The sequence below is a fragment of the Lissotriton vulgaris genome, chromosome 5 (genome assembly GCF_964263255.1).
Source record: "Lissotriton vulgaris chromosome 5, aLisVul1.2, whole genome shotgun sequence".
In the NCBI taxonomy this organism is placed as follows: domain Eukaryota; kingdom Metazoa; phylum Chordata; class Amphibia; order Caudata; family Salamandridae; genus Lissotriton; species Lissotriton vulgaris.
Window position 1 is genome coordinate 355,433,789 of NC_141693.1, and position 24,529 is coordinate 355,458,317.

The 24,529-nt window shown below is 44.4% G+C and overlaps 1 protein-coding gene across 28 annotated transcripts in view; it reads right to left on the minus strand.

Moving 5' to 3' along the window:
• The window catches only part of EIF4G3 (eukaryotic translation initiation factor 4 gamma 3), a 1,432,461-nt gene that overhangs the window by 1,226,307 nt on the left and 181,625 nt on the right, over positions 1–24,529 (minus strand). For 17 of the 28 annotated variants that reach the window (XM_086921645.1, XM_086921642.1, XM_086921650.1 and 14 more), the window contains exon 2: positions 7,299–7,377. The exons of the other annotated variants lie outside the window; for them this stretch is intronic. In XM_086921645.1, the coding sequence (XP_086777771.1) occupies positions 7,299–7,377 (79 nt within the window). The remainder of the gene's footprint in view (positions 1–7,298; positions 7,378–24,529) is intronic. 28 annotated transcript variants of the gene reach the window in all.

Consider the following 24,529-nt stretch of genomic DNA (forward strand, 5'->3'; position numbering starts at 1 on the left):
ATCACTTTCACTGCCGCTTGATATATTTACAAAAGGTACAGGTTCGCATTTATGCAGTCCCTGCACTGTCCGTACAAGTGCTGGGAAGATTCACATGTCTGAAGTACAGGAGGGTAAGGGGCCAAGTGCAGTGGTGGGCCGAAGGACATCGCGGGAGGATATGTGCTATGCGGTTTCGGTATTGTTGGCAGATCACGCTTGCCTATATTTAGGGCTCTTAACAGTCACGTCTTCTGATGATGGAATATTTAGGCGCGAGATAAACAGCTTTGGGGGAGGGGGCACAGACAGGAAGTTACAGGTCTGTTACTGAACATTTACAGTCAGGGGGCGGACAGGTGATAGGCAGGTCTCCCTAAGTACAGTGGGATGGTCAGGCACTGACCACGTCTACATCTGTAAGGAGCAGCAGTGCAGGACTGTGTAGGTAGATCTAATGTGGGGAGGAGTTAGTTAAATAAGGCTAATTTGTCATCCAAGTTTGGGTAAGTAAATACGGACCCTGCCTGCCCAGGGTACAGAATACTGGGTAGTGGGCATCTTGTTGACTGTGTCCGTGGCCTTGTGCGAGTACCTGTCTGAAGTTCCTCTCCCCTGCTCCCAGTCCGCACCCCCTTTACACAATCCAGGCCTATGCACCAGGGCACGGCACGGTCATACCTGTACAGCCCGGTCACCGCCGCTGCACCTCCAGGGGACATCTGATACGGCGGTTGTCTGGGGATAAACAGATGCCGTGAGCCAATGCCTTTATCAGGACTGGGGGAGGGGCATCCTCCCCCTCACACACGGTCTAACAATATACAATTTCTCACGCAGAAAATCTGCCCCACATCTTTGACGATACGAGGCACTTACAGACTCCCTTAACTGTAGATACCCAGCCCTTTGCCTTGTAATGAATGTCCCTCCCCCGATCAGGTGCTCCCAGATGCACAAGCTTGTCACCCTCTGGTACAAAATGCTAGCTCGTCTAGAAGCCCCAATCCTCACTCGTGTACTCTGCTCATGGCTCTCCCAGAGAATACTGTACTCACAAGGGAGGGGCGCCTTTCTGCATCAGGGGGCTTCCCTTGCTCCATCCTGTGGATTAAGAGACCCTTCCCTAGGCATCCTCTGCCTGTAGAAGTCCTGTGGTCGCACTCTAGGGTCAGGGTGTCCTCGGCCCTCCACCCTTTAAGATCAGGGCCTCTGCCATGGTGGAGCTCTGGCCTGACACTGCAAGCCAGCTTCCTCTGCACCATCTGGCCCGAGTGGCACCATCGCCAGCATCTGCTGGATTAAAACGTACCTGGATGGAACCTGGTATATGAGGGACCCAGCCCTGCACACACTGGTCTGCGTGGTACCCAGCCTTGCACACCCAGGAAGGAGAGGTGCCCAGCATTGCACGCTCTGGAAGAAGAGGTGCTCAGCCTCACCACAGGCAGCTGGTTTGAGGAGTACCCAGCCGTGCAGGCTCGGATCAACAAGGTACCATCACCACCTGCTGCTGGCATGCGAGGTACCCAGCCTTGCATACTCTAGTCTGGAGGTACCCAGGCTTGCAGGCTCTGATGTGAGGGGTACTTTGCCCTGAAGCCTATGACTAGATAAGTATGCTAACCTACCACCCCTGGTCTAAGAGGATCGATCCCTTCTAGTTTAACAGGCGCTTGGCTAGAGAGGTGCACTGCCTTGCTTTGCTAAGAAAGCACCATGGGCACAGAGAAATGTGGCGCCCTGGATGATGGTAGTAATAGCGAGTGCAACCCCATGTACAAAGGTTTTGCGACAGCAATTGCGGTCTCAAAACTCTCGCAAATTACCACCCTCTTCAAGAGGGTGGTAATGCGGCCCCTATGGGGCCTCCTCCTTCTTTGCAAACACAAGGAGAAATATTTTTTAAGGGCATGCAGTGGTCCCAGGGACCCCTGCCTCCCCTTAAAAAATGTAACGATAAGGTTTCTTTTTTTTTTTTTAAATGCATCCCGTTTTCCTCAGTGATGTGCTCACCCTGTGTGCTTCCTCCCACTTTCCTCCGTGATGTGCTTACCCATGTGTGCTTCCTCCCCACTTCCCTCCGTCATGTGCTCACCCTGTGTGCTTTCTCTCCACTTCCCTCCGTGATGGTGCTCACCCTTGTTTGCTTCCTCCCCACTTCCCTCCGTGATGTGCTCACCCTTGTTTGCTTCATACCCACTTCCCTCCATGATGTGCTCATCCATATGTGCTTCATACCCACTTACCTCCGTGATGTGCTTACACTTGTGTGCTTCCTACCCACTTCCCTCCGTGATGTGCTCACCCTGTGTGCTTCCTCCCACTTTTCTCCGTCATGTGCTCACCCATGTGTACTTTCTCCCCACTTTCCGACGTCATATGCTCACCCATGTGTACTTCCTCCCCACTTCCCGCTGTGATGTGCTCACCCTTATTTGCTTCCTGCCCACTGTCGCTTCTCGCCCTTATCCTGTACCTCCAAGTCCAACCCTCCTCTCTAGCATCTCCTCGCCTGAACCAGTGCACAGTTTTACACCTCGCATCCTCTCCTCTCTTCCCATTAGCTTCATTTCCCACAAAAATGGATTTGCTTCAAGTAAATAAAAGGCGTTGTCATTTACAATGCCAATTCCTCAAACTCTAGTAAATGCGAGACCTATTGCATTGCAAATGCTGGTTGTGTTTATTGCTGTTTTTTTTATTATCACAGATGGCTATACGCAAGCTTGGCTCTAACTTGGATGGGGCTGCTGCCAAGAACTTCGACACTCTTTAAGAGTATATCAAAAAGACTGTGGGTGCATTAGATAAAGGAATCCTCTTTACTGAGAGAAGGCTTTCCTTAGGCTTATTGCAATCAGATTGTATAACTATTGTTATTCCTGCTGGCCAGAAGCATGTGGACAGAACGCAGCCTGACAAATGTGCTTCCTCCCCTTCTATTAAGCTAGTCAATCGAACTCCTCAGTCACAAAAGACATGAAAAAGAGGGCCTACCCTCAAACAAATCTGTTGATCTAATTAGATCTGAGCCAATGGAATCCCCCTCATTTTATGATCATCTTAATTGCACACTGGATCAAAGGGAACTCCGATTCCCAGGGCTGCCTATTCTCTGTGATCCTTATGGCCAAGAGGGTGGGATGGATTGGAAACATGCAAAAGGAATTCCAGGGGGACTGTGTCATTGTTACTTTCAATATTGAATATTTATGAAGACTATTCCTGAGATATATTTCAACTGATATATAAACTAATATAATAATGTCATTGTGTACATTGAACAATGTTTTTTTAACATGTGATTGTGAAGGAACAACGAAAGTATTCCCACTGAGAGGGAAAAACCCCTACACAAAATACAACTGGACACTGGGAGGAGAAACGATAAAAGTGGTAAAAATACATCTATCTGGGACGAATATTTAGTCAATCATTTCTAAACTCTCCTCGCCTGCAGCACTTGAATCACAAAGCAAACATTCACGTGGGGGCGCTTCTACGACTATATTCTTCTTCCGGGCAAAGGCACTTTTTTCCTTTATTACAGGTTTAAATCTCCAAGATCCCCCCTTTCTTATCCTATGCTTTGGAATATAATCCAATTACCCAGTGGCACCAAATTGAAACTAAGGTAGGGAAAATTCTCCGCAAATTGGCTAAGGTCCAACAAGCTGTCTCTGCACAAACACTACGTTTGGAATTTTCTTTAGTAAGCTCCTTTGCCAGAGCCATCTCCAACACATTAAGATGGGCTTACAATCTTTTACACGCCGATCAAAGCACCTGAAGATTTTTATACAAAATTGAGACATTTGATTCTGAATCTACAAAATACACTTTTATCCATAATCTGATTACTGTTTTTAAATTATCAAAATGCACAACAATACTCTTGAAATCATGGACTCCCGCCCAACTGAAGCTTTTCCTGAAACATCTGGCGCCGAGGATCAGCTTTGAATTGGACACTCTGCACTGTACCAAACTGCACCATTATGAATTCTATGCAGAATCAATTGTATACAAACAGGTTCACCAATATATTCATTTTACCTTAAGGCACGGAATTCGGTGTTGTATAATCTTATTGCGGCTTGTATTACCTCCTTTAAATTCACTTACTTTTAAATGAACAGGTAAAGCAAATGCTACCCGTATTTGCGACCTTTGCAATGGTGGAGTGCAAGATCTGAAGCACGTACTTTTGGTATGCCCGAATTCGACACTGGTCGAGGCTAGAAGGTGCTACTTAAAAACAATCCAACTTAGATACAATAGCACATTTGTGCAGTCTGATCTCACTATTTTAGTTTCCCCCAGATGAATGTGTCATAATATGTTCAAATTTAAAATCTTTTTTAAATTTGTATTGAACGTTTTTATCTATATCGTTATAACAAATGTTTTATCTAAAATTTGTTGTTCTCAGTTGAGAACTAAATCAAATAAATAAACTTGACTTGTGAAGGACTGGTTGGATGTATGAGTTTGATGTTCAGTAGGAATCCTGATGATAGGGAGTCCGAGATACATATTAACTAAAGTTTTGTATTTAAAAAAATTAATAAGTATAAAACTAAAAATATGTTTTCAATAGGTCTGTCTCATGATATTAATTGAGTTATACCTGTTAAAAAGAAATGGAAAAGTAAGATTTATTTAGATGCATTTTTGGTTTTCCCCTGCTGTCCACTACTAGTATCAGTCTTCATGGGCCCTCTTAATTAGACTGTAGGCTAAAAGGTACTAGCGTGTTATGGTCGGTGGTGGTTAACATTAAATCTGTGTGAGTGCACACTAATCCTGCAATTACATCTATTAGTCATGAAGCCTTGGTTAACCACTTTACAGCAGTTTATGTGGCCTCATATGCCGCCTTGGCTACCGAGGAGGCAGTGACATTCCCCATAGCACTGGAATTTACTTTAGGAGTATTTTGGGAAGTAATTAACAAGTCCTAAGAAGGCCTCGGGCCAGACAGTGTTCATATGGACCTGTATAAATCTGCACCGGTCCTGTAGGTCTCCTTCTGTGCAATGGTATCAATACAGTCTGCAAAACAGGCCTTCCACACTCAAGGCGGACAGCGGTTATTATTCCAATTTTTTAAAAAGGTAAACCCCAATTACCTGAGTGGAACCGCCCGATTTCCCTGCTGGACTCTGTAGTTAAGTTGGTGGGGGAGAGTGGTGCTGGATCGCCTGTTAGACTGGGTTAGGGAGGTTGATATTCTGTCTGGAGGCACTGTATGGGTTTCGCAAGGGCCTCGGTGAGTTGGAGTACTGCCCAGAACTGGTACCTACTGATTAGCAAAAACACCACTGCTAAGCAGGGCTCCATGTACTTGGCCTTTATGGAAGTCTTCTGCACCTTAACTTGTCTGATATGGGAGTCAAGAAGGTTTTAGATTGGGCTTTGCATGTTGGTACCTGGGGTTCCTTTTGGGCCAATTCGACCCCTCAAAAATCATGCTGTGTCTTTGTTACGAATCCTCACCCCAGAGTTTGCTACACTTTAAAATATTTTGTAACTTTTATCTATGCGATTTGAGCAAACTGTTTTTACCCCCAATTATTAGGAAGCGTGGCATTAGAAAATAGGAGGCACTGACATGTGCAATCATTGGATGCTCCTTCCAACTGCATCAATTTGCGTTTCTTTTAAAAATGTGCTGTCAACAGTAGGAATGCAAAGCTGTTTTAACTGTTGTTGATACCTTCTTTGTTTAAATATATTGTGTTTGGGTCACTGGCATCCTACAAGCTGTTTTTTTTCTAATCCTGCATCTGCACTTTAATTGACCATTAGCACAGAGGAGTGAAGGTTTCCTAAAGTGCAGGCCGATACATCTGCTGGGGGACAGGATGGAGATGGAATCTGTTTATTGGGCTCTTTCTGTGATATTGTTGGCCCCAATGTTTTTTGTTCTTATGTACTGTATCAATCTGGAATGTTTTACTTCCGTGTTTTAATCTTTGTATTGCACATTTATGGTTACCTTAATAACCTGCAATAATGCCTGACTTGCATCCATTATAAATATTCATAGAAAGTACGTTCCACTTTCTTTAGTGCGCTGAAAATATATCAACTCATAACATCATTGCCACTTTCCATGTCCCAGTCCAATGCATTTCAGGCATTATATTGCCCTTCATCAGGGGAAAAAAAAGGAGCTGAAAGAAATTTAGGACCAACAGCAATAAAAAAGAACCCAAACACCGTGAAACACATTGTTTCCTTAGCGGAATACTTCATAACAGTGGAGCATGGAAAGTGTCAACGATGTTGCTATGATGAGCTAATGTATTATTTATTGGTGCACTAAAGATAGTGAAACTTAGTTTGTCTATTTTTCAGCATATGTGTGATGGATTTATTGGTTTCATTGGCAACAATTTATGTTGAACTGAATAATGACATTTTCACATTTTGAAGGATAATGTGTGTCATGGCTATTTACAATTTAAACAGGTTGCATCCCAGTTGTATGCGCAGCTAGTCCGCACATCAAGTTCAGTATATGCCATTTATTGCAGACCCCAGCAGCCAACCATCCCTGTGAGGGCTGCAATTCCTAATCGGTCGCAAACTGTAACCTCTCATTAATAATCATGAAGTAGGTCGATTTGTGGACCTATTATAAATTCTGTACACATGGCCCCTAATCACTATAGCAAACTAACGTGCACTGGGCAGATCACTTGAACACAGATTTATCAAATCTGCTCTCAAACTACCATCTGATGTTTATTTTTCCAACAGTAACCTTCCAAGAATTTCCGAAAGTTGCTTGCTTCAATGCTTGTACAGCCAAGCGTAAATTAAAGCAGTTTCAATTACATTTACATTGACCCCCATCTTTGGCCAATGAGAATGAATCTCCTGTTTCTCTGGCTATAATAAATACGACTGACTGACCTCGATGGAAAAGAAGAACTTGCTAAATGCCATCACCACACAAGGGTGGACTAAAAGCGAAAGTAAGCTTACTTGGCAAGTAAACTAGTATGATTTAAGGCACTTTCACCGATTGCACGTCTGTTATATGTGTTTTAGAAAAGTCATTCTACTTAAAAAGAAAAAAAAAAGTTTTCTTTGCCTGAGATGGTAGAAATATAACGTCCAAGGTAAGGGCTTCGATGCACATCAAAACAAAAGCAGCACATAACAAAAATTATTTTGCACATAAAAGGTCTATGTGGACAGAAAACATTACTTAATTACATCCTGCTACATTTTTTTTAAAAATGAGACCGCAGGAACATGCATCTCTAGAACAGGATTAATGTCCAGCACAAAGGAATACTCACGGTGCTGTAAACTGCGGAAACAGTAGGCGGAGGGAAAATCCGTTCCTCAAGGCCCTGCTGAACCGGTCCTCGTGGAATTCTGCAACACAGCGTGTTAAGGAATACAGGGAGAAGGAGTAAAGCCCTACTCTTAATCATGCACGAAAGATTGGAAATCCCAAAACCTTGGGGAGGTCACCGAGGAGAGATAAATGTACTGCACAAACGAAGGTAGGGCATAGTCAATGTAGTATTTGTGACAGTCCCCAAGACGTCTCAGCACCACAACTTCTTTACAAAAAGATGCCAGCTTAAGTAAGGTACGAAAGGCATACCCCATTGTGGTAGTAGGCCTGAGACACCCATTGCTCTGATCGGTAGGTAGCAAAAGTAGGTATGAATATCCAATAACACTTGACTTAATTGAATATAGATATATGCCCAGCAGATGTATTCACAATAGAGGACTGCTTTAAACAGCTAGCGAATTCAAATCACAAAACTTGAAGATTACAACCAAAACTTTCATAATGATTGGCCAAACTCATAAAAGTAAGAACGCACACGAGTGAAAAAGAAAAAAAAACAGCAGTGTAGATGAGAGATCTAACCTATTGGTATCATTCAATAAATGTACTTCAAATCTGATACTAATGAGTTTCTGATCCTAATGTGTCTACACATATTTCTCTAATCTAGACAACGCGGCATTTTAAATAATCCATTAAATTGCAGAAATTCTCCATTTCCATAAAGTCTAGTTATATCTAAATCAAAAGTACACGAGCTCACTGGTTTCAATGGAAGGTTATGGATTAATAAACAGCTTTGCTGAGGCTGAATTATGGCAGCATAATGGAACAGTTCTCTTGTATCCATTTCAAGTGGCCTAAAAATGATTAACAATCAGTTTGTCTGCTTAAGACGCATCTTGAAGAAACTGGAGTAAATGCTTTAACAACATTCAAACAAGGGGACATTTTGGAATCCTTATTGTTGTAGAATGTTTCAGGTGCAAGACAGGGAAAGCGTTTGAAGTTTAAAATAACTGGTTTGCCACTTCAAGATTGTTCTACTACAGCTTGTGAAAAGACAGCCAAGAGTAATTGCATAGGGTAAGTATTTCGTGGATACATCCAGTTACTGGAAGAAAACCAGACAGATAACTGAAGAGATGCCACGGGAAGACCTTCCATTCAACTGAAACTACACACATCCAAATGGTCAAATCTGTACCTTACAGTACTTCCCTTATTCCACACCAAGCATCCCACGTTACAATACCAGAGACGTTGTCTCTGCAGCATTAGCATTAAGCTCTGAAGAAGTTACTTACCTTCTGTAAAGCTCTTTTTTTTTGGATGATACTCTACCTAACAGATTCCTCAAATCTAAAACATTGCCAGACTCAACGATGAATATATTATATATATATATATATATATATATATATATATATATATATATATATATATATATAGATCGATCGATCGATCGAGATAGATAGATAGATATAGTGAAGGGGGCCTGTGTATGCCCTTCCACAATAGTAAGACGGTCAAGCCCTGGGGAAGGGGCCCCCAGGGTCAAAATCTGCCCAAGAGGGTGCCACATGCACCTTCCCAATTTATATTTAGGCCAGGCCTTGGTGGATGGGGTTTACTAGGCCAAATTCGGCCTGAGAAGAGGGGAAACACAGCCACCCCCTCCCCTCCTAAATATCGGCTGGGCCCCAGGAGATGCGGTCCCGGGGACAAAATCGGGCTGGGTGCCCCCATCCCAGTTTTCTCCCGGGCCCTGGGGAAAGGGTCACTGGGCCGATATTGACCCATGAAAGGGGCCACATGGGCCCCCTCCCCCAATTACATTTCTAAAACCACCGCTCTGGAACCGGTCTTACCTGGGAGACAAAAGAAAAGCTCGGATCCTGTAGTGCTAGAGGCACTCTTGTGGCCTGACACCCTGTAAGACCTTGGACTACCATTATTTTAATTGACTTCGGTGTGTTATTTTATCCTAGCCTGAATGAACGACGTCCTGCATATGCGATGTTCTCTTAAAGGTTTATTTCTTGTAATCTTGCAGTATTTCAGTGGGAGCTGTCACAGAGTAGAATAGACTTGCCAAGAACAGAACGTCTGTATGTGCATTTGAAAGCATGAGAGAGAGTGAGGTTTGGAATGTACTTTTTGGTCTCGAAGTGCAGTATTATGAGCAGTGGTGCACTAATGTGCACTGTGTTTTACATTGAGAGAAGAAGTATGTGATGCTATAAGTAGTGGTACACAAACGTGCATTGTGTTGTACATTGGAAGTATTATAAGTTCTTACTATTGGCTTTGACATGGCCTCATGTCACCCTGAATTCTGACTGCTTGGCTTGAGCTTTTTCTGCGCGCACAGCCACGCTTGCAAGATGTTTGGGTTAATCACGTTCAAGGATTTTTTTTGTGAGAGATTGTTTAATGTACCCTGGAAGGCTTCTGTGAGCTTTGACAAGATAAAGGTTGGAACATGCAAGACTGTAGAGGGAACGTGGGAACTCCTTCCTGCCATGAAATGTTTGCTTGGAAGCTGGCAAGTCCTGGTAAGATTCCTTTGGAGCAGGGGGAAGGTTTCTCGAACCTTCTAGTGCGAGTTTTGAGACTAAACAGCTGGGGTTTGTTGACAGTTGAGTTTGGGTGCTCACTTACAGAGTAGACGCACTGCTGTAAGACAAACGGAACTTGAGTCTCTTAACAGTGAGGCAGTTTGAGAAGTAGACTGGTTAGGGGAAAATTGGCCCGAGGTCCTCTAGGACAGCTGTCAAGATTTCTATAAACCACGTTCCTCAAAGGCAAATTACATCTAGCGAGCGTAAAGCTAGCCTGGGGAGCCTGAAGTCCTGAGCCAAAGGCATCTTTGTCCTGAAGGTGTCAATGTGTTTGGATTATCTGTCTGGCGGGGTGGTAAGAAAGGCGTTCGGATTCACCTTACTGGTTGACAAATGTTCCATTAGACCTTCCAACTTCAGGTGTTGAGTGAGAAATGATGGGTCTCCAAGGTCCACTCTGTGTTGTCTGGTGGAAGGAAACTGACTGGAGGTTTGTCATCCAAATGGCCTTAAGCTTGGATAAGAGGACCTTATTAAAGAGCAAAAGGGTCTCAATGAAGTCTGGCCCAGGGTAGAAGATTTGTTAGTAAACTTGATTTCGTTTCGACAGAGGTAGCTACAGGTCGAGGACTTCTGCTGCGATGCGAACCACAACTATGAAGGAAGCACTTTCCTCTGCTGGTGGCCCAGGTGGAGTCAACAGTAGGTCTCTGGAGGTGTGCTTAACCCACTTGCATTCTGCAGATTTTTTTTTTAAAAGTCATCTTTCAGCATAGGGAGGAGCAGTTTGTCCACATCATCGTTGTTGTCACTATTGTGGGAACATGTTGTAAGCCTGGGACTGCATCCAAATCAAGCCTCTGGTAGTAATGACAGGGTAGAAGAGCTTGGGACTTAGTTTCAATCATGGTTGGCTGCGCCCTACATCCTAGTGATTTTATAGAGCAGCATAGGTCTAACATAGGCTAACACCAGTTCAGGGTTGGAGTCTGGCATTGAATTCGGTCTACAACAAACAATTAACTTTCCTTCGGTAACGCTCTTTCTGGTGACTAATCTAATCACAGATTCCTCACCTTGCGAGTACCCAGGCACCAGACTGAACCCAAAGAATTTTCTGTAGCAATTCCTGAGTTGGAAGGAGCCATCGCACAATTCCACATTGGGTCCCACCCTGGTGTTGACGTAGGTGCCACAGTATAATTACCACCTCCGATGTGGAAGTTAGTTTCTTTCCAATATATGTTAACAACGTTTGAGCCTTCAGTAATCAGATGGTGTCAGTGTGAGGATCTCACCTAGAATCTTTAGCCTGGACCAGAGAAGTCCTTTCCGCAGAATGGAGAGAAGGGTGGGTCGGTGACGAATCTGCAGAAAGAGGGCTATCAAAGGTAAGTAACTAGTTCTTCTGAAGGATACTAACCACAGATTCCTCACCGTGTGAATAGATACCAGAGAAATACCTCCCCAGAAGTGAGTCTGTGGAATGACTCAGACCAGGAAATCCTGCAGGACTGAACGAGCAAAGTAGCACTCTCAACAGACCTACTTATCCAAGCAGTAGTGCACCGTGAACGTGTTAAGTGATTCCCACGTACCAGTCTAGCAAATAGCCAAGACTGGGAATCCACTACCAGTGTAGTGACAACTATGGTTCTTGTAGATTGTGCCACACGTAGGCTTGCCACCTTTCCAAGAGAAAAATATCAGACGTTTGTCCTTGTTTTAAGAGTCTGCAAAGGCCTGGATACGATACTAAATAGGACTTTAAACAAAATTGTGTGAATTCATTTGTAACATGACCTTTCTGCCTTTGTTTACTTTAATTATTAGTAAGGGATCGTTAACACCGCTCTCAAACCCATTTAGAAGTGCTTTCTATTTATATTTTCTATTTAAAGTATGGACAGATAAGAGCTAAAAATACTGGATTTAGGTGATTTTGCTTGTTTTTGTTCCAGTCATGATATTGAAATACCGGTGGTGCCGGTAGAAAACAAGCTAGGTGGCAACCCCAGCCACAAGCCTTTCCGAGGCTCTTCCTTTACATGTTTTAATACAGGCGGTAATCCAAGAAGAAATGGCTTGTTTCTTAAAAGCTTTCCCATTCTTCACCACAGAAAACCCCCACAAAAAGCAGATCTACCCGATGGTCCTTGGTACAATAAGCTTAAAAACTCGGAGCTCTCCTGGGGTCTACGCAATGAACTCTCTCTTCCTCCTGGAATGAATGAGGAGGGGCAAAGAAAGGTGGCAGGGTGACAGACTGCCTGCCCACTGCGGAAAGTTATAACCACTTTTGGAAGAAACACTGGTTTGATATTTAACTCTAGCTTGACCAAGAAGAAAGTGGAGCACAGTTGTTGGAACGAGTGTGCTTGCAGTTTGCTCTCTACGACAAGCGGACATGATTGCAATAAAGAACATGGTTATCAACGTGAGCAATGTCGGAGGAAAATTGTGCATTAGATTGAATGGAGTGCACATTAGAAATCTGGGGAAAAGATTAATGTCCCACTGGGGCATTACGAAGGGTTTTTGCAGGTACATACGGCTCAGCCCTTTCAAAAAATGCATCATAAACAGCTGATTTAAAAAGAGATAGCTGATCAGGCAACCACAGAAAAGCTGATAAGGCTGACAAATAGCCTTTGATTGTTACCACAGCAAAGCCTTAGGGGGACATAAGACAGGTGGACTTGTAATGGTTGGAGACTTTGAAAAGAACACTAAGCAAAACATTCTCCCTGCGTCCACTATAGAATATTTCAGTGGAGGAATGCCCGACTACCAAAATGATATAAACTGCTTCAGAGGGAGATCAAGGGCAGTCAACTGTCGCCACTCAATTCCGAACATGGGGTTGTAAGATGCCCATGCTCGTGTGCAGGACCCTGCTCTGCTGCTATAACAGGAGGTCTTTTTGAAAGGGCAGCTGGGTCAGAGGACAAATGCTCATGGCCAAAAGTTAAATATACCACACTCTTGTGTGCCAGCCAGAGCCTCTTGAATAACTTGGGCCTGGTTGTTCATGATTTTCTTAAAAACGTTTGGCAAGAGAGGTGGAGGCAGATAAGAGTATAGAAGTCCCAACCAACAATCCAGAAGATAGGGGACTCCAAGCGAGAAATGCCTTAGGAACTCCAACGCACAAAAGTTGGAACATTACAGGTCCTGAGTGACAGCGAAGAGATTGAGGCAGAGTTCTCCCTATTGCTGGAAGACACCCATAGCTAACTGTGAGTGCAGATATCATTTGTGATCCACTAGGCAATGCCGGATGAGTTCATCCACCCTAGCGTTTGAAGATCCTGCCAGGTGCAGTACCATCAAGGAGACACCCTGACGATCCAGTGAGCTCCACAGAGGTGTAGAGCTGTCTGGCACACCACCTACGACCCCACTCTAACTTGCTTTTTGCAGTATCACATTGCAGTGGTTTTGTCCATGAGGACCTGCACCTTTTCCCCTTTTAGAGAGTGTTGGAAGCCCTTCAATGCCAAGCGAATTGTCTCCAGCTCCAACAAGCTGACATGCAGGCTGGTTTCCGCCAGAGATAAGAGTTCTCTGATCTTCACCTCTCACAAATGATCTCAGTAACCAGCCAGCATGCAGATCTGTTGCAGTTTCCTTCAACAACTAGATGGAATCTGAAATGTTCCCCTGGTGCTGAGCCCACTGAGATGTCAAATCCCTTTGCAGCCATCACCTGTGCCACCTGGTGTGCTCCACTACAAGGATGCAGGAGGACAAGAAGCCTCAGATCTCAGACAGACACAGGTCAAGAGTTGAAACATCGTGATCATAGCTCGAAAATCCTGGACTCGATGTGGACAGAAGGCTCTGACCAGCACTGTGTCCATTATGGCTCCAATGAATGGATGCCTCTGTCAAGGAGTCTAGTGTGGCTTTGGGACGTTGATAAAAAATCCAAGAGTTGTCAAAAGGTTGGCCGTTGTCTGAAGTGGCTTACGACTGTTCGGGGCAAGCCCACCTTCAACAACAATTCGTTGAAATAGGGAAAGACTGATATTTCCAACATATGAAGATAGGCAGCAACCACCACCATCACTTTCGTGAACATATAGGGGACACTTTTAAAGAAAGGGCAGCACTTAAAGTGCTCATGGCCTACCATAAAACACTGGTAGCTCCTGTGGGGTTGCAGGATGGAGATGGTGAAATAGGAAACTTGTAAATCCACTTCCACTATCCAGTTCTCCTGGATCAAGGGCAGGCAGAACTTGATCCAGGGTGAGCATTTTGAACTGGTCCTTCTTGAGGAAGCAATTCAGAGGTTAGAGATCTAGAATGGGACGGAGGTATCTGTCCTTCTTTTGGTCCAGGTAGTAGCAGGAATAGCAGCCAGTCCGGATTTATGAGGCTCGTACCCTTCTTAGTGGCTCCTGTCTGCAAGAGTCATAGAACTTCCCCATGGACAATGAACATGTGGTACTTTCGAAGCTGTTCTGGTATAGGTGGTATGCTTGGTAGGGTGGAAATGAAGGGTAGGGTGTAGCCGTTTTGGATGATTTGGAGCACCAATCTGTCCAACGTAATGCTTTGCCACAGATGGAGGTAAAAGTTTATATGACCTCCAGCCGAGTGACAGTGCGCAGTGAGGATAAATGAAAACTGTTTTGTGAAGTTTGTGTGGGGGGCAACAGGGGATTAGATAGTTGCCCCAGGGATCTGGACCTGGTGGCCACATACCGACCTCTGCTTCAGAAGGCCTGCGAGGTCTGTGTTAGCTGAGGCAGGTTTGTTGGGGCCTTTGCTGAAGTCTCCTTCCAAAACCTCAAAAGAGGCAAAATGGTTACTGCAGCATGGGCGGTACTAACCGGAGAACACACGGTTGCTTTGCTCTCCTTCAAGCACTTCAAGGCTAAGTCCGCCTTGTCTCAAAAGAGATGAGCTCCATTGAAAGGAAAATCCATCAGGAATTGCTGACCATCGCTCAAAAATCCCATAGAATGAATCCAAGCAGATCACGGAATCATCACTCTGGTTTCAACTACACTACTACTGCAGGCCTGACTAGATCACTATTTTGCCGCGTCTTGGCTATCCTGATTTATCTGCTGACGGTTGGCCCAAAGATACTCAGGGACTGCGAGTAACATGTGGTCTCAGGTGTTGGGTACTGCAGCTGGTAAGAAGGGTCCCAGGGAGCCAGCCTATGTCTTCTATTTACTGATTTACTAAAGAACAAGAGCGTGGCTTCGCCCAAGTACTCATGAGGTTGTCTGTTAATGCCTCATTGAAATAAAGGAGCGGGTCCCATATGGTCTGCCCTGTTGCAGGCCCTCTGTAAGCACATTTATTTTGACATCTGCTGATGAAGTTGTAAGTCCAGTACTTGGGCTGCTCTCCTGATAATCACTGAGAGGAAGGCAAAGTCTTGAGTGGATGGGCAAGGAGGAGAGTTAAGATCAAAGTCTGATGATCAGTCTTGGCCATTGGCCTCTTGAAAACCCAGAAACAGATTTTCATCATGTTCCTAGGAACTGTCTAAACATTGTCATCTCTGTTTATTTGTAGTGTAGGGGAAGTGTATCAGAATCGGATTAAGTTTGGACAGGAGGTTGGCGGGGTGAGAATTCGAACTAGGTCACCACCAGCGTCAATAAAACAGTGTCCCTCTTGGTGCAACTTGAGGCGTCAGTGTGCCCATCAGCCCCAGATTCGGGGCATACCCCGGAACATGGTTGAGAGGCACAGTAGCATTTGGGACATATCTCCCAGCAGCTGACTGAATAGAATGCTCCCTCAGTACGGCCTCTCTGTAAAGCCTACATCGGCTCCAGCATTGCCGATGGATTCAGGAACTCGGGTTGGATCGGGACTAAAGCTCGGATTAGTTCTTAAGTCGGGGACAGCGACTTTGAAGTACCCTGATAGCCAAGTGACTTTACTTGCTGAGAGCGGGAATAAGGGGATAAACGTTTGGACTTATTATGCTTCTTTTTCTTGGACTTACCCGCAACCTCTTTCGGGAACGATATGGGGGAGATTGCATCCACCTTCTCAACTTCAACAGGGCTGGGCCTTCCAACCATGCTCAGTGACGGAGTTTGGCCTTGCAGTCCCAGATGGCCTTCTGATTCATCCGGGCAGAGGCACGAGCACAGACATCAGTGACAGAGTTGTGAGGGTCTGTCACCGACATCTGTTTATGGCAGTCCTTGGAGGGTTTAAACTCAGTAGTTTTTCAGGAGGCATGTCCCTTGTACTCCGAAAAAAAACAGGGATCAACTGTGTAACAGGCGCAGATTTCTTAGGCACAAAGAGCATTTGAAGTGCAGGCTGTACCGTGTCTGGCCTGACAAAAAGTGGTGAAAGGAGGGGTCCAATACAACTTGCCCTACTTGCACTTTTGGCTTACATTGAGCAGGACCAGCTTTGTGAACCTGAGCAGGAGCAGCTCGCAGGGGTTTGACCATTGTTGAATGCTTCTTGTTTTTGTTTCCCTTTCCATTCTTCAATTGCTTTCGGGTTCATCAAAGCACACTTTTCACATGAGAGTTGTGAGATTCCAGGTACCATACTCATACCTTGATGGGGGTCCAAAACTAACTTCAGCCTCCTGCTGTCATGGCATGGCTTGAAACATTTCATTTTTAGGGGGGACAATTTTGCAGACACACTGTCCCAAAAAGTTTCAGCCAGTGTTTCAGAAGAACGACAAGTTGGGAGTGAAACTCTGGTTCTGCGTTGATGGAACAGAAAGAAAAGGAATGGACATCAACGTTTCTACATGCTGCTCTACTTCTTCACTCCAGGCAGTGTAAGGTCGATGTAAAACCATATGGCGCCACACGAGATACTGCATGCAAAATGTCTGCATCCAGTCTGCTGACTGGGAATATTGTAAAGGTGAGGAATGAGCAGTTACATCAGAAAGGAGAGAGATTGCAGAAACTGATGAGAATTCAGAACCTGGGAGTAGTCAAGGTGAGACAAAACTTTTCAATCTTATCTGAGAAAAATTCCATGAGAAAATACTACAAGTTATTAAAAGTCTGAATAACTATTAATTATGAATGTGGCTCAGCTTACTTTGCCACTGTGACTGAGCAAAAAAGTGTCTGTTCTGGATTTAACAGGCCTTTCTGGTCAGCACACCTGTAGATTTAACAAATGAGCTACAATCATGACTCCACATCCTTTCTGTCGTATTTGGTAGAAGTGAGCTCCTTACTATACTATGGTGGGGAACGTTTAGTTCTATTAAGATTAGATGTTGCAGAAGAGCAATTACACTGAGCAAAGAGTCAATTCAATTGTGGTATAACACAGCCTCAATATTCATGTCTTCTTACGAAGGCCAAGGTAGGAAACGAAGAGGCGAGAGCACTTCCAACGCTGGAGAGATTGATTTTATATCAGGCTCCCTAGGGCACAGAAGGAAGAAAAGGAATCAAGTGCTGCACTTGAAAAGGCCAGATAAAAGTTATGGGAACTTGTGGATATATATACTGTTGGAAATTGCCCTTTTTTCAGGGTCATCCCCAAACTTTTTGCTTCTTTCTCCTATTTCTTCCTGACCTGCTGTAGTTGGTTTTAGGACTTTGGGCACTTTACCACTGCTATTCAGTGCAAAAGTGCATATGCTCTCTGTGTAAATTGTGTTTTGGATTGGTGTTTCCATAATTGGCATATTTGATTTACTGTGCCAGGGCCTGTAAATCAAATGCTACTAGTGGGCTGGGGATGCCCAGACGTGGGTCCCTGGCACTCCACACCACTGGAGTCAAGCTAGCCGGGCTGATGAGAGGTGTTACCTCGAAACCGGTCCGGTCCTCGGATGCTTGATTCCGTTCTGGGAAGGACATGGCTTTTGTAGTTCGGACTGGACTGTTCCCATGGGGCACAGGGTCAGAGCTGATTTGCATATCGCCATTGTCTAACCCAGGGTGGTGTGGAGTGCAAAAAAACGATGGATTTGGGCCCAGATCTTTGGACTGGGGTGAGTGTGTGACATTGATCCACATTCGGTCCATCACCTGTTGTGTTTGCACTAGTGAGCTTGCAGCACTGGTTGTGCCACCCACAGAATTAGCCAAGAAATGTAACTCTGGCCTGCCAGACTGCGCAGAGCCTGTGCGCAGTCTGGCATTGCCATGTCGACTTGACAAGTGCACCCACTTGCCAGACCCTAACCTTCACTTTTCTTACATGTGAGTCAACACTAAGGTACCCCTGTGGGCAGGGTGCAGTGTATGAGAAACGTAGGCCATGCCCTGGTGTGTGTGTGTGTGGCATGTCCTGATAGTGAATCACTGCCAATTTCGTTTTTCACTATCTGGCACATAGGAAAGCATTGAAGTTAATTTATAACATCTTATAAATATAACTTACCATTGGGACCAGATAAAGTAAAGTTTAGTATGCCTGAACTCAGAATCTAAAGATGCATCTTTAAGTAAATGTTACTTTTACATTCTGTGTTTGAAAACACCACTTTTAGAAAGTAGGTATTTTCTTGCTTAGCCATCCTGTGTGGTTCTGCTAGGATGTGTATTGACTGTCTGCCTTTTGAGTGACTCGGGCTGGGGAGGAGCAGTGGCTCCAAAATCTAGATGGGTCAGGGGTGGGCTGAATAGACCTGGGCTGCATTCAGAGTAGTGGGAGGAGTTGTCACTAGCACCTGAATAGGGCCAGTCTGCATTTAGAGTGGTGGGAGGAGATTTCCCTTTCACCTAAATAGGCCCGGTCTGCCTTAGAGAAGGCTGTCTCCGCCTCCTGTTGGGAAGCTGGGCCAGAGAGGACCAAACTGGTTTGGACTAAGTACAGACACACTCTGTCTGAGAGAACAAAGGAACTTTTGGGTATAAATACTGAGGCCCAGACCCCAAAACTTTAGAACTCTTTTAACCAAGGAGACTGCCAAGAAGAAGAGCTGGAGAAGCTGTGAGGAGGAACTACCACTTTGCAGAGTGCTTTGCTGTGTTGGCCTGCAGTGGTTGTTTCTGTCTTGGGCAGTGAAAGGACTGGCCTGATTTTCTACAACTTCTTTCTATCTCCAAGGGCTTGAGTAGAGCTTGCCCCCTGTTCAAGACGTCTCAGCAAAGACTTCAAGTTCTTCTGCTCTCAGCACTGGGGACTGTGTGTTTTGTGCTGCAACAGAAGAAAAGTAACCAGACGCCATCTACGACGACGCTGCCGACTCCGTGTCCTGAAGGCACCACAGAGGGCATCGCTGCAACACGACCCTGGTCTTACCGACGACGCCACCGGACGCCGCCACTGAGCCGCTGCTCGCACCGCAACCTGTGGGCACCGCACTCTGCACCGCCTCGCTTCACAACGCCGCTTTGGTATCCCAGACGACGAAGCTTCACAGCGAAATCGATGCTGCTGCTCGCACTGTGGTTCGAGGGCACCGCTTGTAAAGTTACACGAAGCACCGCCTTCATCCTGCACCGCAGCATTGGCCTACCGATGCTGGCGCCAAAGACTCCAATTCCTCAGCGGACGACAGCGCTTCAGCAACGATGACACTGCTGCTTGCACCGTGACCTGCCTGCACCGTGACAAGAACTGCATCACTTCGCATCCCGACCCTCGTCTCACCGACGCTACCCGACGCCGCCACTCACACCGTGACCTGAGGGCACTGCACAACGCACTTCGCACCGCAGCACCAGACGTCATCGCTCCTGACTTCAAAAGTGAGGAGTTCGATCTGCAACTCGTGTGACTTCAAGGGCCTGACGACTCCTGCACCGACCTCTGGAACAGACGACTGCAGACGCCGTGCTTTCAGAAGGTCAACAAGAGGTCGCTGGTGCTCTGCATTTCTAAAGGTACTGTTTTGTGGGTCTTCCCGACACTGTAGTTGGCCTGCGATGCCGCGGTCAGCCAGAACTTTTTGGATTGGTTTGCTCACGACGCCAGGATCTACTTCAAGGAACTTTATTTCAAGGTTATTTTGATAACTGAAGATTTCCAAGTACACTATTGTGGATTTTTATCATTTTTGGTCTCGTCTTCAGTATATAAAAATAGTGGATATTTTTCTAAACTGGTGTGGTGTCCTTTTGTTGTGCTTACACTGTATTACTGTTGGTTATGTGCAACTACTTTACACACTGCCTCTAAGATAAGCCTGACTGCCCGTGCCAAGCTACCAAGGGGGTGAGCAGGGTTTTTTTTTTTACGAGTGTAACTCCCTTATCCTGACTAGAAGGAATGGTGCCTACTTGGACAAGGTGCAAGCCATTGCCAACTAGAGACCCCCATTTCTAACATGTACCAATCACCATTTTAAGCAAGAATGGAGACTGTTTTTTTTTTATTTTGCAAAGTTTGTGGGGGTGGGTTTTCAGAAAATTAGACTTGTTTCGCTCAATGAACTGTGTGTGCCAAAAATGAAAATCATGTATTTGATTGCAAAATGTGTTATTTCTCAAAAACAGATATGCAAATGTTAATTTGCATAGACCTTTTTCTGAAAAAGGTTAATTGATACTACATTGGGGAGACTTACTTTCCTTGATGATAGAGGGAGCCCTGAAGCTATGACTGGTATTTCATTTCTCATGTACAGACATTTCAAACCAATAAAGGTTTTTACAACACTTCTGCCGGCGTCCCATTCTGGTCTGAAGCGCACAGGCATGGTCACTACTCATAACTTCAGTATGGGGGACAGTAATGGTTTGCCTAATATCACTTTAGTACTATGGATACTTTATTAGTAATTCAGGCTTATTTTTATATATTTGAAGTAGCTCTGACCACAGCAACAGTTGGAGACACTTGGTCCCAGTAAGTGCTGAAATGACAGCTAACAGCTATCAGGTATACAACAGAATGCCTAACTGCAAGGATCAAATACAATTTATACAAATGTACGCATGAAGATCATCAGCGAGACACAAGAATGAATAGGTCAAAGCATTAAGGGCTAGGCCAGTTTCAGAAAAAAGAACAAAGCGCGGCTCGCCGAAGCCTATTTTTTTGATATTGTAAGATTTTGTTAACCAGTGCTGCACACCGCCTGTGGCGCGCTGCTTATTAAAAGCTTACAATATTAAAAAAATAGACTTGGGCAAGTCAAGACTTTCTTTTCTTCATCGCAGCTCGCCGAAGTCTATTTTTTCAATATTGTAAGATTCTGGTAATTAGCGCAGCACGCCGCCTGTGTTGCGCAAGAGGATAAAATCATTAAAGAAAATAGGGGTGACAGACAGTAAAGAAAACATAGGTCTAACTACACCAGTTAAAGGGGCAGCCCTCATGGGAGGTTACAAATGCAGACAAGGCTGTACTAAGAGGAACTAGGCAGCCTAATAACGAATCAGACGTCAACATTTACAAAGGACAGTGACACAAGCCAATGATAAATATGGGGGAGTAGTGGGCGGAGCTTCAAGTCCATACCTAAATACAGTACGCCACGCAGAGCAGCGAATGTGCCATCATGGCTAAAGCTAAAAAAAACGGCTGGGTTTCTGTAATGTTAATGTAGTGGACACCGTCAACTGAAGTGTCACCTGGTCCTAAACATAAGGAGTTGATAGATCATCCCAAAGATACCCTATTACTTCTTAGTTTTAAGTCCTATCCACTGGGATTGTTAAAAGCTTGTTGTGTTTTGATATCAACACTCTCTATCAGTGCAGTAAAACGGAGGCCTAAATTAATCTACACTAGAGTAAATTATAAACTCAGCAATTCACTGGGTGCTCTTGATTGGCAAAAGGGAACTCAATGTGCTCTCTGGTGAAGTGCCTTGATCTGCATGAAGCACTAAACCTTTTCAGGACTGAAACTATATGTACCATTACAATAATTATCTACATAGTTCTTTATGTCAAGTATTAATTCTGGATGAGTAAGTCACATGATCATTTGAGTGCCTAGACAAGAACTTCTAAGAAAGTCGTAATGTAAAAGGTAAAAAAAAAAATTTTTAAATGTAAGTTTGTAGATGTGCACAGTCTCGCAGGGCATCCCAATACTGGAGATATTGCTTGCTGCCTACTTCCAGTCCCTGATAGTAGCTCTGCAGAAAGGTAGCAAAATGCATCCTTGTTAGAATCCAAACCATGATATAACACGAGCCCAAGAATACTCAGAGAGACTTTAATGAGAGCACTGCCATAATCTGTCACATATGTGCATGGCACAAAAAGGGACAAGTGTATTTATAATTTTTATACGATATACAATTCAGAAGCATTCAGTTTCATGGACAAGTAGATATATTTTTCAACGCAAACCCCTGCACCAGAATCTAGGACATTAAAATGCTCTAAAACATTAGGTCCTACAATTATAGGCCTGTGGAAAAGCACAGGTAAACCTGTCCATATGGTAGGATGAACTCCAGATTCTGGCTAAAATAGCAACAGAACAAACACAGATTTGGCAGTCAGTGACTCGACAAAACATGGACAAAAACCAAATCACATGTGCAGCCGCAGCATCCGCTAAGTGTCTTATTTGTATCAAAGCCTCTAAGGACATGGCTGCCACGTCCTAAAAATGCATGCCAAGTCCTAAGGAGGCCTGAAAGACAAGCAATGTCACCTGCTGGCCTGTGCTGGCCAGCTGCATAGAGAAACAAGCATTTGCAATGCAACCGGTCTCGCATTTGCACGAGTGAGATATTGAAATTTTAAATGACAATGCCTTTTATTTATGTTTTGAAAATCTGCAAGCGGTGCGTAATCACACACTTTGTACTTCTAGTCCTTGCTTACGAGAAGCAAGGCTGGCAGTAAAAGAGGCATGACAAAATGATTGCCTGTCACACAGTTCTTCTGGATTGTCAAGGTATTAGATCCAGAATTTTACGCTGGGTTCTCAACATCACGAAACAGGAGCTAGAATGTCCTATAGGTCGGCATTTTGTTACACACGATCTGAAAGGTTACCTTTGTAGTAAGATTACTGAAGTATGCAAGGGTTTTGGTACTAGTTATCCCCTCTGACAAACCGTGGATATAAAAGATTTGCATCAGAATACTTATTAAGACATCTTAACCAACTGCAATTTTGGTTACTTTGTCATTTTATGACTGTATGCATGGTGGTTGCTTGGTGGGAAAGCTAAAGCTCAGTACAGGAGGCCTCAGTTGCTTACAGTGACACACAATTGGCAACCGGTAGATTGAGGGCAGATTGGTTCACTAGTGGGAAAATAGTTCAAATGCCATAGCTCTCGTCTGTTTATTATGAAAATTACTGGCAAACAAAAGCATGTGCTAAAGCAAAAAAGCATTTAAGAGTGGGTTGCTACTTCTCTTTATTGAAGTCTATAAATATGCATTTTGTTACATGAAATGTCAGATTACCTTTGTAGGAAAATATTGCACTAACTTATGCTAGAAACTTATCAGTCTGCTGGAATCTTGTATTAAAATAATATATCTATATATATATATATCAAAACAAAACCCTTTCAGGCATAGAGTGATGCATAGATTATGCAAAAAAGAAGGGGAGAACTCTGGGTAGTTCTCAAGTTTAGGTGGAATGCAGCCCCTGTTAGAGCACTCAACACCAGCGACACTCTAGATCTGCTCACCTCAAATGTCTATTTTTCTATCAAAGTTTTAAAGCATAGGATTAGCACAGTGCTATCCAAGCCAAGATAGAAAATGACAAAGTCTTTTGCAATTTATACAGCAAAGTCTTTAAGCATAGGACTAGTACAGTGCTGTCCTTGCCGAGCTGTAAAATTACAAAAGCCATTTACCACTCCAGGTACAATATTACAGCTTTGAATTAGTGAAATACCAACTCAAGCCAACCCGAAATAAGTAAAAGCAACCCCTGACACAGTGTTTCGCTCTAATTAGAGCGAAACACTGTCAGGGGTTGCTTTTACCCATTTCGGGTTGGCATTTGAGGTGAGCAGATCTAGAGTGTCGCTGGTGTTGAGAGTGCTCTAACAGGGGCTGCTTTCCACCTAAACTTGAGAACTACGCAGAGTTCTCCCCTTCTTTTTTACATATATATATATATCTATACTACTATTAAAAAGAGAGAACTTGCACCTTTTGGCCAGGTAAACTCAGGAACCACAGCGCCAATCTACACACCCGATACATCTATGAAAATGTCAGGGTGCGTAGATGGACATAGGCTATATAAATAAAAAAAATAAAGTAAATTAAAAAAATTACGTTTTAAAACAAAGTAGTCCCCTGAAAGTAGCGCCGGCCGGTACATAGCGCTGGCCGGGACGCGACGTGTGTGATGACTGCGACGCGTGCGTGATGACGACGAGGAGGAGGAGCGGCGGACATGGAGGTGAGGTGAGGAGCGCGGGGGCGTCATGGCGAAGAGGAGCGGAATGCCAGCTCAGGTAAAGTAAAGCTTGAAATCAGGGCGAGAGCGGGAGGGAGTCAGGGCGGGAGGGGAGCTGGTGTGCACAGAGGGACAGGCGGGAGGAGTGGGGACGGGAGCGGGTGTACTGCCCCCAGCCCCTTTCTGCCCCAGGCAACGCTGGGGCGGGCTGCTAGTGTATATATATATATATATATATATATATATATATATATATATATATATATATATATATATCTATATCTATCAAGAATCCTCGCTGCCTGCATCTCCTTTGAGGAGAAAGAACGCGAGCGGACCCAAAATTCAGTGCATTCGGTGTTTATTTGGCACTCACACCAGTTCCGCCATAACG